The sequence below is a fragment of the Hydra vulgaris genome, chromosome 02 (assembly GCF_038396675.1).
Source record: "Hydra vulgaris chromosome 02, alternate assembly HydraT2T_AEP".
NCBI classification, from domain to species: domain Eukaryota; kingdom Metazoa; phylum Cnidaria; class Hydrozoa; order Anthoathecata; family Hydridae; genus Hydra; species Hydra vulgaris.
The window spans coordinates 38644479-38662500 of record NC_088921.1 but is presented as its reverse complement, the minus strand read 5'-3'; the positions used below and the strand labels follow the sequence as shown (position 1 = coordinate 38662500).

The window sequence follows — 18022 nt, the reverse complement described above, 5'->3', positions numbered from 1 at the left end:
CAAGTAATGTATGCATCAAAACTTAAAATAAATTAAGCTTAATCACTTATTCGGATATTAAATTACATCAAACAAAGTACACAGCAAGTTGTAGGTTCACTTGGATATTTAATTGCGCTAAACTGAATACACAGGATGCTGCAGATATACTTGGATATTAAATTGTATTAAACAGAAGACACAGGACGCTGTAGGTTTACTTGAATATTAGGTTGTATTAAACAGAAGACACAGGATGCTGCAGGTTTACTTGAATATTAAGTTGCACCAAAAAGAAGACACTTGACACTGTTGATATACTTGGATATTAAGATGTATTAAACAGAAGACACAGGATGCTGTAGGTTTACTTGGATATTAAGTTGCGCCAAAAAGAAGACACTTGACACTGTAAGTTTACTTGGATATTGAATTTCACTAAACAGAATACACAAGCTGTAGGTTTACTTGGATATTAAATTGCATTAAAAAGAAGGCACAGGGCGCTGTAGGTTTACTTGGGTACTAAATTGCATTAAACAGAAGACACAGGATGCTGTAGATATACTTGGATATTAAATTGTACTAACCTGAATACACAGGGGGCTGTAGTTTTACTTGGATGTTAAATTGCGTTAATTAAAAAAGAAAGCACAGCACGCTTACTTGGACTTGGACTAGTGAAATCTATTTAATTCTAAATATAATAATTGAATATAATAATTAGGGATGCGCCGGGTACCTGGTTCAGACCTGGGGACCCGGTAATTCAGCTGTTTTTTCGAGTACCCGAAATCAGCCATTTTGAAATTATTTAAAGTGCCACTAAAACAAATAGTTACAGCACTTAGGGCTTGCGTTTATTACAAATTTCTTTTAAGATACCCGGTGCTGGGTACAGCAACGAAAGTTGCAGTACTCAGCAAAATTATGTCTAAAAAAAGTATAGTGTGGAAGTTCTTTGATATAAGCACTGCTCCTCATATGTGCAAGTGCAAACTATGTGATAGCTTAAACTCTGTTGCTTAGTTACAAGAAGGGGTAATCCTTAAAGTCTTATGGAACTACAGTAATGGTCAAACATTTGCACTTAAAGCACACCAAAGAGTTTGAATTAGAGGAGAAGAAAAAGGTTCAATCGTCACTGTCTCATGCTTCTTCTGAAGCGTGAGACAGTTGCTTCCACCACCAATAATGCAGTAGAAAGCAATATTCAGGCTTTCCACACACACAAAAATAACAATGGGATATCAAGGACCACAGATCTGTTCGAATCCATGAAATAATAGGAAAACTTATCATATTAGATATTCAGGCATTTTCTATTGTTGAAGATGGGACTCAATAAGCTGATTAAGGATGCTTATCCCAATTATAAATTTCCATGTATAGCATATTTCAGTCAAAATGTAATCCCTAGCGTGTATCATGAATTGTTTGAAAATATAAAAATAAAGATCTCCACTGTAAAATATTTGGACAGCGGATATTGCGAAAATTGCATTCTTAAGCATTACTGGACATTGGATAGATCAAACTAAATTTACCCAAGAAACTGCTGTTCTTTGAGTAATTCATTTTCCGGAAAATCACACAGGTGTTCATATCAAAAATATTTACAAAAAAGTCTAGAGTCTTTTGAAATCCTGTTAAGCAAAGTTCATCTTATTGTTACCGATAATGCAAGTAATATGCAGGCTTGAGTAAAAACAGTGACATGTCATCAATTCTATGCTTTATTCATACTTTGCAGCTATGTATTCACAACTCTTTATTTAGCCAAAAATCTGTAAAGGATTTTAACTTTATGCAGAGGAATAGCAACACCATTTAATCATTCCCCAATAACATGTGCAAAATTAAAATCAATTCAGCAGCAATTAAATATTGCACCTCACAAAATCAAACAAGATGTTCCAAGTCGCTGGAACAGTTCGTTTGAAATGCTACAAAGAATGTTTGAACAAAAAGTTCATTTAGCCACTTATGTAGCAGAATTTGATGAAATTAAACTTCCTAATAACCATCATAACCATGGGGAATAATTGAAAAACTTGTTCACATTCTTGCTCCATTTGAAAACGTAACAAAAAAATGTGGCAGAAGGGATGAAACTTGCGCAAAAATTATACAATCTGTTCTTGCATTAAAAGTTTTATTACAAAAAGCTTCATCAAGTGACAAATACGCTGGGATTATGACGATGATTAATGAACTAATAAAATCTGTTACTAAAAGACTTCATAAATTTTTGCTTAAGAAAATGTCATGTGTATCAGCATTTTTAGATCCACAATATAAATTACTTTATCAACACACAGACAAAGATGTTATTAAGGTGTGGGTTGAAGAAGAATGGACTGAAATGGAAGAAGCATGAGATGTCATTGACTCGTTGAGCAGACTAAAAGCAAATAATGGAGAATACTTAATATTTTTTTATTATAATCTAAAGTTAATTAAACAACTAAAATAAGAAAAGTTATTTAAATGATTAAAATATAATACAGCAATAAGTGTTGTCTGTGTTCTTTTTTATTTGTTTTAATTTTTATAGTTTTATGCTATAAACAACCCTGAGGGAGAAAGAGTATTTACGGATGTCGAGTTTACACTTTAGTTTGTATAATTTAAATTTGTGACCTCGAGTATAGATATTGTTATTTATTTAAAAAAATATATATAGGCAAAATTAACTAGCGCAAATTTATTAGTGTTATTTTGTGATAAAAGTTCAGCGCTTAAAATTTCACAACCTTTTATTCCAACTTTTTGGATTAAAAGCTTGATAAAAAAATAAAAATGGGCTCGGTGTCGGGTACCTGGACTCGGACCCGGTATTTTCTCAGAATCAGGGACTTGGCATAAACTGGTTCCAGCAAACCTCTGATAATAATGTTTAGATTCTCAGATGATGATCAAACTCTAAAAACATTTTTGCCTCTATTTCAGTATAATACAATCATCTTCATATACCAAAATTTCTTATTTAAATATCTGAATGGATGAGTGATTCATTCTTAGGCATCAACCAATCAAAAAAAAAAATTAGTTACAGCATCGGATAATTTTTACAGCTGGATAATTTAAAAAAAAAATACATATAAAACAATTCTTATTGGATAAAGAGTTGTGCACGATAGTATGTTGTCTATTTTTTTCACATCTAAAATATTGCAACTTCCTCTACAATTGAATTGAAAAGACACTGTTAAAAAAAATGCAGTTGATACAAAATTATGCAACAACACTAGTATTTTAAATCAGTATTTCAAATATCAAGTAAATGAGCAGCAGTTAAATAATTTGCATTGGCTGAAAGTCAGAGAAATAATGCATAAATCTCTTATCCAGGAGATAAGAGATTTGTGCATTATTACACCCATGTTATTATGTAACTTAATTTACTACTCAACTTCAGAAAGAACACTAAATTTAAAGGAAATAAAATGCAGTAATAGTGTAATCAAGCATTGAATCATATTATGAAAATAGTAACTTCTAATTATTAATTTGTTGCAAGTGATTTGCCTACTTATTTATTATTCTGGCAAAATACAGTACTTGTGGATCAGCCTATGTATTTATTTATTTATAAATGTAAATGATATTAAATATACAAATGGTTTATATAGTATGATTTAAATAAAACAAAATGATATAAATAAAAGTTTTCAAATAAATCATGATTTTGATATTGAATAATGTTGGTAACATTTTTTCTTATAAAACTTAAGTCAAAGTTGTTTAATCAAGTCATTCAATCTAAATCAAGTCATTCAATCCAAATCAAGTCATTCAATCCAAATCAAGTCGTTCAATCCAAATAAAGGCATTCAATAACCAAAATTTGTTTATTTATTATTAAACATGTTAAAAATGGTTGTTACTCGATATATATTAAAAATATTTTTTGTTTACAATGATTACTTGACAAATGCTGACACTATAGTTGAGGAGGCAAATTAATTTTTTATTGTTGTTACTATGATCACTTCACAAATTTTGAGGCAGTCACAATTGTTGAGAACTTATTTTTTATTGTTGTTGTAACAAGCCTCTTGTCATTACAAACATTACCCACAATTCTTAATTAAAATTATGATTTTTATATTTTTATATTATCTTTATTACAAAGATTTCTTTTTTTCTAAATAAAGAGCTTGTTCTTGTTATTACAAACATTATATTCCTAAATTTAAAGTTTGTTTTTGTTATTAAAAACATATTTAAAATTTAGTAAGTATTTTTATGTTATTTTGAGGCTGTGGGTGTGGTGTGAAAGCACAAAAAATTGTTTTTGTATAACTTTAAACCAAAGAATATTTTTACATTAAACTGCAATGAAAAATGGATCCTCTATGACAGCTCAAAGAGCTAAAAATTGTTTTCAGTAAGTGCAGCCTTGCATCGTAACCAATAGCAAAAATAAATATTTTTGTTGAGAAGCTCATGTTGTATATCGGGTAGGATTAGCTCAGAGTGATCTGCTATAAGCTAATCAGTCCTAACAAAACCATCTATGGGGTTTTTAACTGCTTTTTCTTAAAAACTACTTAACTCTAGCTTTTTCTATTTTTAAATAGTATATACATAATTAATTTTTATTTAAAAAAAAATTAAGCCTCAACTTTACAGCATGTATGTAGTTCCGGCAGACAAGATCCTCCTTGTATGGAATATTATGACGCTCTTTCTCTTTTAGAAAAGGTGCAAAGATGCATTGTAAACATAGTTGGTCCTCCTCTTGCAGCCAACCTTCAACCATTGTCACATTGTCTTAATGTTCCTTCTCTTTCTCTTTTCTATAAATACTATAATGGGCACTACTTTTAAGAGCTAGCCTCTCTTGTGCCATCTACTAAAATTTGTTCTCATGTTAATTGTCGTTCAATTAAGTCTCATTGTTTTACTAAGACTGTTCCTAAGTGCTCTAAAAAATCTTTTTTCGTCTAGTTTTTTTCAGTTTTTTAGCATTCCCTCTCTTCATCTTGTTTTCCTGAATCATATTATTTGCAATCTTTTAAGTCGCCTGTTAATCGTTATTTTGCTTCTTAAACTTCATCTCTTCTCTTTCAGTAACTTCCACCTCTAATAGTGGTTGCTTGCAGCCTTTTTGGAAGTAAATACATTTAAAAAAATAAAGTTTAGTTTTTTGTAAAGATATTTTTTTTTTGCAATTTTCTTTTGCTTGTATCACTTTTTTTTATAGCATTAATCCATAAACCATAAACTTGTTAACACTATTTGCACATTCATCTCTTTTCATTCCCTTATTTGTATTTCCTTCTCCATTGCTCAATAAGATTTGATGATTTGCTGCTCAGGATTAGTATCTTTTGAAATAACATTGGCTCTTTTTTCTTATAGCATTCTATTATATTTTTTGAATATTGGGTGCCAGATCTGATTAAAGTCAAGTTGGTGGTCCTTTTTAATTAGTTTTTATTAAAACAAATGCATAAAACAAAGTTATTTATTTTTTATTTCAGTGAAAAACTTGAAAGCCATTTATTATGTTTGTGTTTAAATCTGGAAGATGCAGAAGCTGATCACGGACAACAACACTTAGAAGAAGTTACATTTTTGTTAAAAGTAATAGCAAAAGTTTATTCATGTGAAAAAATTAAAGGTTGTTATTTATACTTATATGTAAGTTTGTAGAAGTTTTCATAACAACATAAGAACATTCCTTTTAAAAAAATCTAAACACTAACATTCATAATTTTGATAATTATACAATTTAATATGGATATATATTCTTCTTATTTTTGATTTATTTTGTTTTTAGATTTGCTTAAAAGAATTGATTTTGGAAAACTTGTTGATAAAGTTTTTGAAATATTTCATTTATTGCTTAACATCAAGGATATCAATAAAAATATTTTATTTATTCGCACTTTATCATTTCTAAAGCTCTACTCCCAACTTAGTATCTCTGCAACATTTACAGAAATAGATCCAAATAAGTTAAATCGATTCTTTGAAGTTTGTACATTACCATGGTTGAAAACAATTGATCCACCCTGGTTTGATTACAAACCAAAGTATTATACAGAAGATGAACTCTTGAAGATGCATGAGTTACTAAAGTTATGCTTTGTCAATCATAATGTTACAAAAAGATGTCTGGCTGTTTTGGCAACAGTAACAAACAGTAAAAACCAGTGTAATGCACCAACTTGGCTGATCCATGTTATAAGAACAGCTTTAGTGAGTTTTTCTCAAATTTCTATTTTATTGCTTAACACTGTTTTTGACCAGGAACTTTTATAAGGTCCGAATTTTTTAAAGTTACAAATTAACTTGATTTGACATCAGTTCTATGTCTATTTTTTTAATTTTTATTATCTAATTTTTTATTTTTTTGTCTTTTGCATTTTTTTTGTCTTTTTGTCTTATGTATTTTTTTTGTCTTTTTATCTTTTGTATTTTTTTTTGTCTTTTTGTCTTTTGCATTTTTTTTTTTTTTTTTTTTGTCTTTTTGTCCAATTTTTTGTCTTAAAATTTTAAAAAACTTGCATCGATATCTTGAAAATATCTATAACTTTCAAGTTATGTTTCAACTTTTGTTGTTTTTTTAATTTAATAGGTTTTACACAATTGTTTATGTATTTTTTAAAAAGTTTTTTATAACAATAGTTATTTATCATCACACTACAGAAATTGTAAAGGGTAGTGTAATATGTATTAATATGGGAAACTGTTTTACATTGTTTAATTAAAGTGATTTAAATCCTGCTGAATCTATGTACAACACTACATAGAGTGTGAAGGGTAGTGTAAAAAAAAGGTATATGTTAAAAAGAGTGTGAGGGGTAGTGCAGTATGTGTTAAAAAGGAAAACAGTTTTACTTCTAATAAGTTGAGATAAGTTTAATTACTTTCAACTTACTTAAAAATTAAACACTTTTTTTTAGGCTAGCCCATATGTTATACTACAGCTAAAAGTTTTAAATTGTCTACCAAGAATTCTTACTTCTCTAACTGCGGCAAGTGAGACACTAATTTCTGAAGACCTAATAACTCTTAGTCGTGCTGCAAAGCCAGAGGTATTAGCCAGTATCGGCTTGACAATAAATTTATTAGTTTGTGTGGTTGCAGAGAGTGTTGATACGCATTACAAAGACGGATCATTTGTTGTGGAATGCGCTTTATGTAAAACAGGTAAAATCAAAATTGAAAAAATGATTTTTTATTTTTAAGTTTTTTATTTTTAGTTTTCATTTTTTCTTTACATTTTTTTAAATTATCTTGATTGTTATTTTTTTTATTTTTTCTTTACATACATTTTTTTAAATTATCTTGATTGTTATTGTTATTTTTTTTATTATTTCGTTTAATATGTCAGTTAATAAAAGAACATAAACAAGCCTTTTTATAAATAAAAAGTGCATAACATTTATTTGGATTTGTCACATCATTAAAATTTTATTCCCCTTTAGTACTCATGGGCATTAATTTTTTCAAACCATCAAAGTCTTCAAAATTAAAGCAAAACTAGTTAAAAAATTAAATCAAAAAAATATCGAATTGTTACTATGTAAAAATGTAAATAAAAATTTATTTTACTTTTGATTCTAAAAATACAAAACATTTCCTTTCTTTTCTCATTAGTTGACAAAGTTAGTTTTTGGCTTTAACTAAATGAATACAATATGTTATTAGGATGTAATAATATACAATTTTTCAAATATCAGCAGCAAATCTTTTGCCTTTTTACAAATGGTTATGAAATACTATATATTTCATAAAGAAAAAATTTAACATTACATTTATTTTGTTCAACTCAAAAGTACTCAGTATATCTCATTGATTTCAATTTTGTTTATATTGACCTGGTTTAAAAGTAATTTAAAAAAAATATTTGTTTGTAATGCTTTTTATATTATTACTGAAAAACATTTTCTCAATAATGTTTTAAGAGTATTGAACATTTTTCTGCAATATGTTTTTGTTAATAAATTTTAAGTAAAATTTTTTATGATTTCTGAAATCTCTATGCTACGCTTATTTTGAGACTCAAGTTGAGATATTTTTGAATAATTTTTTTAACAGTAACAATAACAGTAAAGATAATTTAAATCTCTAACGATAAAAATAAGATGTTGCTTATAAATTTATAATTATTGTTTTATTTTTTTAAAGAGAATTGTTGTATCCAATTGAAAAGCGCACCCCCTTTGCTTCCGATTTTCAAGCCATTTTTCAAGCTTCTTAAACATAGTACTTGTAGAGCTTTTAAAACAAGTTTAATGCAAGCATTTTTAAAATTGCTTAAACATATCAGTGAACAAGAGAGAATTTATATGAAAAATTTGTGGAATATTATGTTGGAGTTGTTGAAAGATCCAGACTTCCAAACTAGGCTGATATTTTCGTGTGTTTTTTTTTTTAACATTTTTTTCAAGTTTATTAGCTTGATTTTTCGCCTTAATTGTTATTTGTTGTTATTATTTTATTTCAGTGGCTGGTTGGGGGAATATATAAAATATACTGATGATGTGTCAGTTCACTCATTGGTGGTTGAAACAATATCTTCCACTCTTTCCCAAGCTTCTGAGATTAATGATATAAAGGTTCTTGAAACTGTCATTTTAACAATTGGAAGTGTAAGCAAAGTTGCAAAAGGTAATCAATGTAATTTTTACATTATCCTTTTTTTAAAAAATAATTTTTGATTCTTTTTTTAGTGATTTTAAATTTAAATCACTGTTCCTGCTATAATGATAGATTAATTTAAAAAAAAAACATTAAATTTAAAAATAAAAATAATAAAGATAATTTAAATAATAGTTAATTAGTTAATTTAGCCAAAAAAAATTTCTAATATAGAATTTTTTCAATATTTTATTGAAATGTTTGTCTTTGCATGTTTTATTAAAAAATACTTCAAAAAAACTTAACTATTGAGCTTTTTTTTATTTGAACTGTTGCTGTTGCATGTTTTATCAAAATTCACTTGCTAATCTGTCATATTTATTATTGATGGTTGTGCTTATCATCAAATCAATTATGTTATTGGTGGTTTTACTGAAGTTCAATGTTTTGTTAAGTATTTTTGTTATATATGCTTTGCGCAAGTGTGTCATTTACTCTTGCATTTCACCTAACATTTCATTACAAATTCTTGATTTAAAAAATATCTTTTTTTTTTGCTTACTGTTTCTAATTTTTAAGGGTGAATAGAAACAGTACTAGTAATGAAAAATTACTATTATTATAATATCAATAAAAATATTTTTTATATATATATATATATATATATATATATATATATATATACATATACTATTATTATTATTAGCTTTCTGGGCCCAAAAATTGTTTTTAATAACCTATTAGAAGAAATATATAGCTATTTCTTCTAATAGGTTAAAGTAAATGTCAAAAAATAATATTTTGAGTTAACAATTAAATTATTTTTTTGTGTTAACAATTAAACGAGCTTAGTTAATTAAAACTTATATTAACATTTATGAAGTTTAAGTTTCAAGTTTTAATTAACTTAATTAATTAAAACTTATAACTTATATTAACATTTATAAAACTTATTTGTAAATTTTTAATTATAAACCGGGCATGGAAGCCTAATCGTTTTTTAATTTTTTTCTGATCCCTTCCCCTGCCAATTTTCAAGGTAAAATAGTTTGGTAATAATATCTTATTTCAGAAAAGAAAAAAGATATTATTGTTTCTTTCACCTTAAGTGCACAAACTTAACTAAACAATTATGTATAAACATTGGGATCATTGGGATCATAAAAACGCGTGATCCTAACAATTTTCTTCCTTTTTTCGTATTTTCCGTATTTTCATGTTGTAAAATATTTTTAGAAATTGTAGTTGAAAGTAGTTTTAATTAAAATAAGCCAGCTCGCCACTCTTTTTCCAAATAAAGTATGTAATATTTTATAAAAAATTTATAATAATGTTTTTTCGTCACCCCTCTTTTCCCTTAGATAAAAACTGCCCCCGCGATCCCTAAACAAATTTATTAACAAATTAACAAAATCTAACAATTGTCATTTTTTTGTTGTATTGCATAAACATACTATATGATAAATCTGAAATATAAAAGTTAATAAATCTATATATAAGTATAAAAGGAAGCATCACATATAAAAACTGAGAACCAATTTACATGTTTTTTAGTTATTGTTGTTTAGTCATAGAAGCAGTGAGTTCCAATAATAAAAAAATCTTAAAATCATTTTTAAGGATAAAAATAAAATATGTAAAAAGTTATAGGTATCATAAAAAGTATTCAAGTACAGTAAAAGTCAGTGTTCACAGTCATGCAGAGTGTAGCTGGGAATGTTCACAGTCATGCAGAGTGTAGCTGGGAATGTTCACAGTCATGCAGAGTGTAGCTGTCAATGTTCACAGTCATGCAGAGTGTAGCTGGGAATTATAAAGTATCAGAGATGGAGTAGCATTTTATAAGTAGTTTTCATGTGGTCGGTGTAGCAAGATGAATATACATTATAGATTCATGAATTAAAAAAAACAATCTATTAAACCATCTTGCTCTTAACCACAAACACCATAGAGTTGGACATGTGAGAAGCAAGTGTTTATGTGATAATCACTAACCTTATCAAAAGTTTGAAAAAAATCTTTTCTACAATAGAATAATTGTTGCAAGCAGACACTGCTCAGACATTTTAATGCACCTGAACAATGTATCATCTGTTTTGACAGGCAATGCTTCACTGCCAAGTTTTAAAAGCCATTGTGAAAGTTCCTCTTCATCAGTTTGAACCCTTCTATTTTCTGTTAATGAAAATTGTTAAACATATTGCTATTGTTTAGAGCATTTAACACTTTCAGTAGATTGCTTCTTATAACTAAAACACATTTTCAATAGATTGCTTCTTACAACTAAAACACACTTTCAATAGATTGCTCTCTTCTTACAACTAAAACACACTTTCAGCAGATTGGTTCTTAAAACTAAAACACACTTTCAGTAGATTGCTTCTTACAACTAAAACACACTTTCAGTAGATTGCTCTCTTCTTACAACTAAAACACACTTTCAACAGATTGCTTCTTACAGCTAAAACACACTTTCAATAGATTGCTTCTTACAACTAAAACACACTTTATTAGATTGCTTCTTACAGCTAAAACACACTTTCAGTAGATTGCTTCTTACAACTAAAACACACTTTCAGTAGATTGTTCTCTTCTTACAACTGAAAGTATTTGTCTTAAGTCCCCGCCCATAAGAATAACCAACAAATGGAAACTTGTTATTGCAAACTAATTGGGGCATTTAAAGCATGTTTGGGTATCATGGATGTCTATTCTAGTACTGCAGCTTTCAGAATTAAATAACTGTTTACTTCAACAATTGTAAATATTTTATTATAACTGACAGGAAATCTAAAAAAGCGTTTTATATTGTTTGTTTTCATTACAAGGTTGCTTACCTAGTACAGCAAGAATAACAGTAAAATTGGACTTATTTGAATTGATTATCATTTAATAACATGATTTACTTCATCAATAACATCTTCTGAACAACTTTGTCATCATTTTCAGGGACATATTTATAAAAAAAACTTTTCCAAAAATTTAGATTATAATCAGTTAAAGCTTTACTACTCTAACTAATTAAAGATTCAATTTGATGAAAGTTGCTTGCAAGTATGACATTTGATGTAATCCTATGTCATAAAACCTTTAAAGATTTAAAGGTTAAAGAAAAGTTCAAAACATAACACAACTAATTATTATGTTATATATTAAACAATATATGAGCATACACATTTATATGTGTAAAATATGCATTATATCAATGAATTTTTCGTATATAAAGCATACTAAAGTTATTATTGTTAATAACAAAAGTAACACAATGGCTCAAAATAGTAATAATAAAATTAAACTCAAAAACTGCTTTTGTAGTTTTACTGGTAAAAATGTTATTTTTTACCTCAATTAGGTAGAATTCAAGTTTTTTATTAAGTATTGACTAATGATTAATTAATTTTTAAATCAAGAATGTTTACAAAATTAAATCCATGTTTTAACAGTAAACATAACAATGACAAAAGCAGAAACTAAAAAAGCAATGACAAACAGAACTTAAAAAAAATATAGTTGTTTGAATTTGCTACTACTATTTGAAAAAGTTGGTAATATTAAAAAATTTTAATGAACAGATTAAATGGTGATTTCTACAGAACTTGAAAACAAGTTAAAAAAATAACATTAACACCATCAACCTTACAACAACAAAAATAAGAAATGTGCTAAACATTTCATTTAATTAATAGTTTTACATATGTTAAACAAACTGTTTAAGGCTATAGAAAAAGTAACTCAAAGTAAAATTGTGAAATAGATGGCTGGTACTTTACAGAAAATTAAATTACTTGTCATAATATGAAAATTTAATTTATTTTTTGTAGATATAAGAACTGATTATGTAATTATCATTGTAAAAAAAAATCATTACAGATGATTAAGTGGTTTTTGAGAAAAACTCAATTTAAAATTGTCCAAATTTTATCTGTCACAATATTTTTTTACCGACCTATTATATTTATGCACACACATACTTACAAACACATATTACAGGGTATTTACTTTGCCACAATAAATCTCCTTCATAGGTTGATAATGTGCAACCAAACCCTCAGTTGTAGTTTTAAAAGAAATTTTTTTAATTTTAGATGCATTTTTTATTTTTATGTTAGGTGAATTGTTACTAGTTATGGTGGTCAGTCTGTTTGACTGTTTTGTAATGCAGAATCACATGGTTGTAGCTGTTGCATCTGACCAGGTATATCAGTTATTTGATTATCTACTACAGTACTTTTTAATGTAATATATAAAGCATGTTAGAATAAAATAATATAATATTATATCTATAATATTATGATACATTTTGTAATATCTATATTGTTATGATAATATAAAAATGATGTTTTTTTTTATTGATATATTGATTATTATTTTGTTACATTATATACAATATGATATATATTAGGGTGACACAAATTAGGGTCGAAAAATGAAATTTTTAGAAAATCAAAAACCGCAGTTGTTTAACCTGTTTTACAACATTCAAAATTTTATTTATTTTTCTTCGTTGGAAGTGCTACATGTAATTTTTCAAATATTAAGGATTGGCTGAACTTTATGTTACTTTTACGGGTTAAAATGTGTTTATAACTAAATTCTTGTTTGATCTTTGATCTAAGAAAAAAAAAACACTGTTTGTAGTATCTTACAGTTAACTATTATTTTACATTAATTTTCCAACTCTCAGGGCTAGCAAAACAGGGTGTCGTCTCCCCTGAGAGTTGGAAAAATAATGTAAAATGTGATTTAATAGTTTTAGGGGGAGCAAATGCCCCCACACCCTACTCTTAAAATAAAGACTTTTTTTTTTTAAGAAGATGACGATTTTTATAAGAAATAAAGGTTAAAATATGTTTATAACTACAGTTTTGTTTATCTAAGAAAAAATAAAATACTGTTTATAGTATGTTTATAGTTATTATTTTACATTAATTTTTCAACTCTAGGTTTCAGGTTTACCAGTTCCTTATGCAACATATCTTTTGTAATTAATTTTCTATGTTCCCTTACTACCAAAAGAATGTTCTGTCTCTGATTCTCATTGTGGGAAGTGTGAACAAAATTTTCAATTAACCTAATATTTCTTTCTGCGCAGTCGTTAGTCACACTGAGATTGCGAACTAACTAAGTGAAATGCTTGTATGAATCTAGTGCTAAGAAATCGCTTAAAGTACGACACTCTTGAACAGATTCAGTGTGACCTGTGAGTATAAAAAAAAGCCAACTCTCCTTCGTAATTAAGTCCTCTAATCTACTATCACTGGTAACAATAACAGCCGATGGAGCTTCTACAGAAATCTCTGATATCTTGACAGGCGCCAGGCTGATAGATGTGAAAATTATTTAATTTCTCAGATTTAACATTCATGTAATACGTCAAATATTCAACAAGATGCTTATAATCATTCCTAAAACATTGTTATTTTTATTTAATATCCTTTAAAAAAAAGTGTATGCATGGAAAAACTGTTACATTTAATATTATTGTTACATACCTGGGGAAAATTTTATGTTCTAGTGCTTTAGTTACAAACTTTTTAGCCTTCAAATAGAGTTTGCAGAGGTCACTGCCAACAATAAGGTCTTGCTCAGGAAATTGTTTGGACTTTTCTACAGCACCACTGGCTGAAACTTTTGGATAAAACTCTGTTTTCCATTTCTGCTAAAAATCTTTTAGCAACTTATTTGCAGGTGCTTTAGATGTTTCCTTTGAAATTGCATTAAAAGCCCAAGTAATATTTATCTCGGCATTATGGTGTCTACACAATAACCAAAGAAATGGTTTACCAAGAAATCTTGCCATAATATTTATTGTACCAGATTTCCATCCAGTGTTACTTACTATGGTGTCAGAACAGAATCCTATAATATAGTCACAAAGTTCAATATATTCTAGGAGATTCATAATACTTATAGCCATATCGATTCCCTTACCACTCTCAGTTGGCACAACACCAAGTAAAAGATCATCTTTGGTTTCAAACTCTGGGCTTAGTTACAGATACCGATAGTCTATCTGTAGTAGTGACCTGTCTAGTGTTCTCCATAATATGCTTTAACATTTTACCATCAAAATGTAAAACTAACATCTTATTAGCCATTAAATCAATATATTCATTATGTATCTGGCCTCTTTCCTCTTCTAAAAATCTGTAACGTCGCCTTCTGACAGATTATCTGTTTAACTTTGATTGTTTAACATCTCCTCCTAAATAGTTTACTACACTTGCAATAAGAAGGGCTTGATCTCGAACACTGAGACCGGCCCTTATACTGGTGAAAGTTGTTGCTGCAATGAGACCCTCACTGGTAATCTCCTTTTCTACTCTGAAGTATGCTGGTCTAAACTGATGCCTACTTTTTGAGCTTGCTTCGTGAAAGTTAACATTTTTATTTGGGACAAAAACTTCCGACTCAACAATTACACTTCCAGCATCTAAATTAATATAAAGATTTTTAACTCAGTTATACATTTACTTCAAAAACTGAATGATTTTACTTAAAATGCCCATGCTTTATTAGAAAAAATTGTTTATATTCTCCCTTTTGATTAAATCAGAATTGGAAATGAATATTTTTAAGTGTTAAGCAAAGTATACTTTGATATTACCTAATTGTGATTCAGCTTTTGTTTTTTTAGGTTTTGTAGGTTCCTCACCTGCTAAATTGAAATCTATATCATTGTTAGAAAAAAATTTATGGTTCCATTGCCTTTTTTCACATGTTATGTTTGAGTTATTGAATCGTTGTCTTCTGTACTCGATCTTTGTATTCTTCTTTTCTCTTGCATCTATCGATCTTTCTCTAAAACCTTGCTTCAAGCTCGTTGTCAATTTTAGAAGATATGATCATATTTCTGTTAGTTCTGTGCAAAAACTTGTTAAAACACTTAGCATAAGATAAATTTAAATAAAAAAACCAAATTTCTCCAAAAAATTATTATTTATGTTTAGGAAAAATAAGTACATATGTTTTTTTTCAATTGATCTCAGTTCGTGAAATCTTTAAAATTTAGAAAAAAAATATCTTTGATCATCTAAGAAGGCCAAATCTTCTTTTATAGCAGAAATACCACGAGACAACTTCTTCTCAAAGTCTTTCGCACTGATGTTAAACAATTCCTCTATCATATTGTAAAATTCATTTGTATGGCTGTCGGAAATTTGCTTTTTGATTTGAAAACTTCTACTGTTGCATAAAATTTTGTATTTGCTATAAAGAGATTTAAACTTTTCCACTATGCTTCTCTCAGAAATCAAATAATTTCTGAAACCTGTAGACTTCCAAATATTTACAATTTGTCGGAGTAAACAGTTTTTTCGGTATTTAAGTAACAAAACTCGTCTTTCCCTTTGCATATAATATCCTCTCTTGCTCGAGAACATGAAAAGTTTGTTTTAATAGGTTTGAATTGCTTATCTCTAGCTGAAGTTAGGAACAAGTAATATCGAAAAAAACTTTGATTTGATGGAAGTTGGTTTGTAGGTAAATAACTTAAAGGCAAGTTAAGCAGGTAAACAGACCTACGAGCGTTATAGCTAATTTCTTTTGTAATCTCTTTGATTTTCAACATTTTGTATGGACATGTAAATAGTATATAAATCAAAGTTTAGAGCAAGGTAATTAATAAATCAAAAGTTGCCAAGTGATTAAAATGCAAACCACACAATTTATGCTGCAATTAAACTTTTTTTTTAAATAATTGTAAATAACCACAAATGTTTTAGAAACATCTTAAGTTTTTGACACGTTTTCATAACTTTCTGAATGATCTGAAGATAATAAAATAAAGTGAAGAAATAAAAAATGCTTGGAATGTAAAATTTTCCAATTTACATGTAGCTCTTCCTGATCACTTAGGAATCTGAAATTTTTTTTCTAAATTCTCTAAGTTTTATAGAACCAGAATATGTTTTTTTTACACATTTTGTGTCCTAATATATATACAATATAAAATTGATTTAATTAAAGGAGAGGAAAAAATCATTTATACTTAAATGTTTTCTTAAATTTTAAAAGATTTATTCAAAAAAAAAAAGATAATAGACAAAATACCAATTCAAGGTCAAAATGGAAAAATTTGTAACTGATTTGACCAGGAAAAGCTAAGTTTATCATTACTTGGTTAAACTCACGTAAAATTCAAAGGGTTTATTTTAGAATAAACTGTTTTATTAAACTCTTACAAACTGAGTTGAAGTTATTCATAATACTTAAAATAAAAATCAACTTAAAATTAAAAATAATAACCTAAAACTGTGAAGCAGTTTAATTCATTCATAGAGCAAGATCAGTGTGAGAGGAGTATTTGTGTCATCTCACAGAACAATACCAGCACTAGAGAAGAGTTTGTGTACTTTTTTAGTACTTGTTCTTGTGTTGAGAGAGGGTTGTAACCATAACTAAAGTAGCCTGCTTGACTGTAGTGGCCTTCTCAGCCTTGGGGAGGTGAGTTAACATAATATATATATATATATATATATATATATATATATATATATATATATATATATATATATATATATATATATATATATATATACATATATATATATATATATATATATATATATATATATATATATATATATATATATATATATATATATATATATATATATATATATATATATAAATACTTAAAAAAGATTTTTATTTTGTGCATTTAAGTGCAAAAAAAAAAGAACTCAGTGAAAAGGCAGGTATATTGAAAAAATCTACCCTTTATTTATAGTATTATTATTTTGTATAAACTAACAAGTTTATTTAATTAAATTAATTTAATTAAGAGACATCATCATCTCAATACATCAAAAAAACATCATTATGATAAAAGAGAACTTTAAGTTTACTTAATATAATTATTTAAGACTTATAGTTGATATTAAGACCAACCAAATAATTTAATTTTGTTTAATTATTTAATTATTAATTAATTTTGTTAATATTATAAATATATATTTTTAAATTTTTGTTTAAATTTAATCTTTTTTTATAAATTTGAGTTTGTAAGTTTTTTTTAAGTAATGAAAGAAATGTTTAACTGTTTTCTTTGCTTTTTACAACCTTTTACAAGCTGAGTGAGCTTTGTAAACATCTTGATAAAAGTTTGCATCATTTGTTTATTGATCACAAAAGTTATTTCTGTGACATCATCGTCAGGAAGATGCAAAACCTTTTAGAAGATAAAAAAGATGTACAATGTGTAACAGATACTATTTTTGATATTGCTAAGCATTTCGAGTTTAATGATGTCAAGTCTTTTTTAATGGTAAATCGGTTTGTAAATTTTATATTAAACATTTGTAAATATTATATTGTACATATGTTATGTTTGAAACTTTATTTTACATATGTTATTTTTGTATTTATACTTTACATATGTTATGTTTGTGTTAATGCTAAACATTTATAAATATTATATATTACATATGTTTATATTTAT

The 18022-nt window shown here is 27.3% G+C and overlaps 1 protein-coding gene across 2 annotated transcripts in view; it reads left to right on the top strand.

The window, feature by feature from the left end:
- The window catches only part of LOC100199469 (serine/threonine-protein kinase atr), a 99624-nt gene that overhangs the window by 30826 nt on the left and 50776 nt on the right, over positions 1-18022 (top strand). For both annotated transcript variants that reach the window (XM_065790812.1, XM_065790811.1), the window contains exons 13-19: positions 5472-5611; positions 5771-6192; positions 6900-7146; positions 8128-8359; positions 8447-8610; positions 12690-12775; positions 17654-17848. In XM_065790812.1, coding sequence (XP_065646884.1) covers positions 5472-5611; positions 5771-6192; positions 6900-7146; positions 8128-8359; positions 8447-8610; positions 12690-12775; positions 17654-17848 — 1486 coding nt within the window. The remainder of the gene's footprint in view (positions 1-5471; positions 5612-5770; positions 6193-6899; positions 7147-8127; positions 8360-8446; positions 8611-12689; positions 12776-17653; positions 17849-18022) is intronic.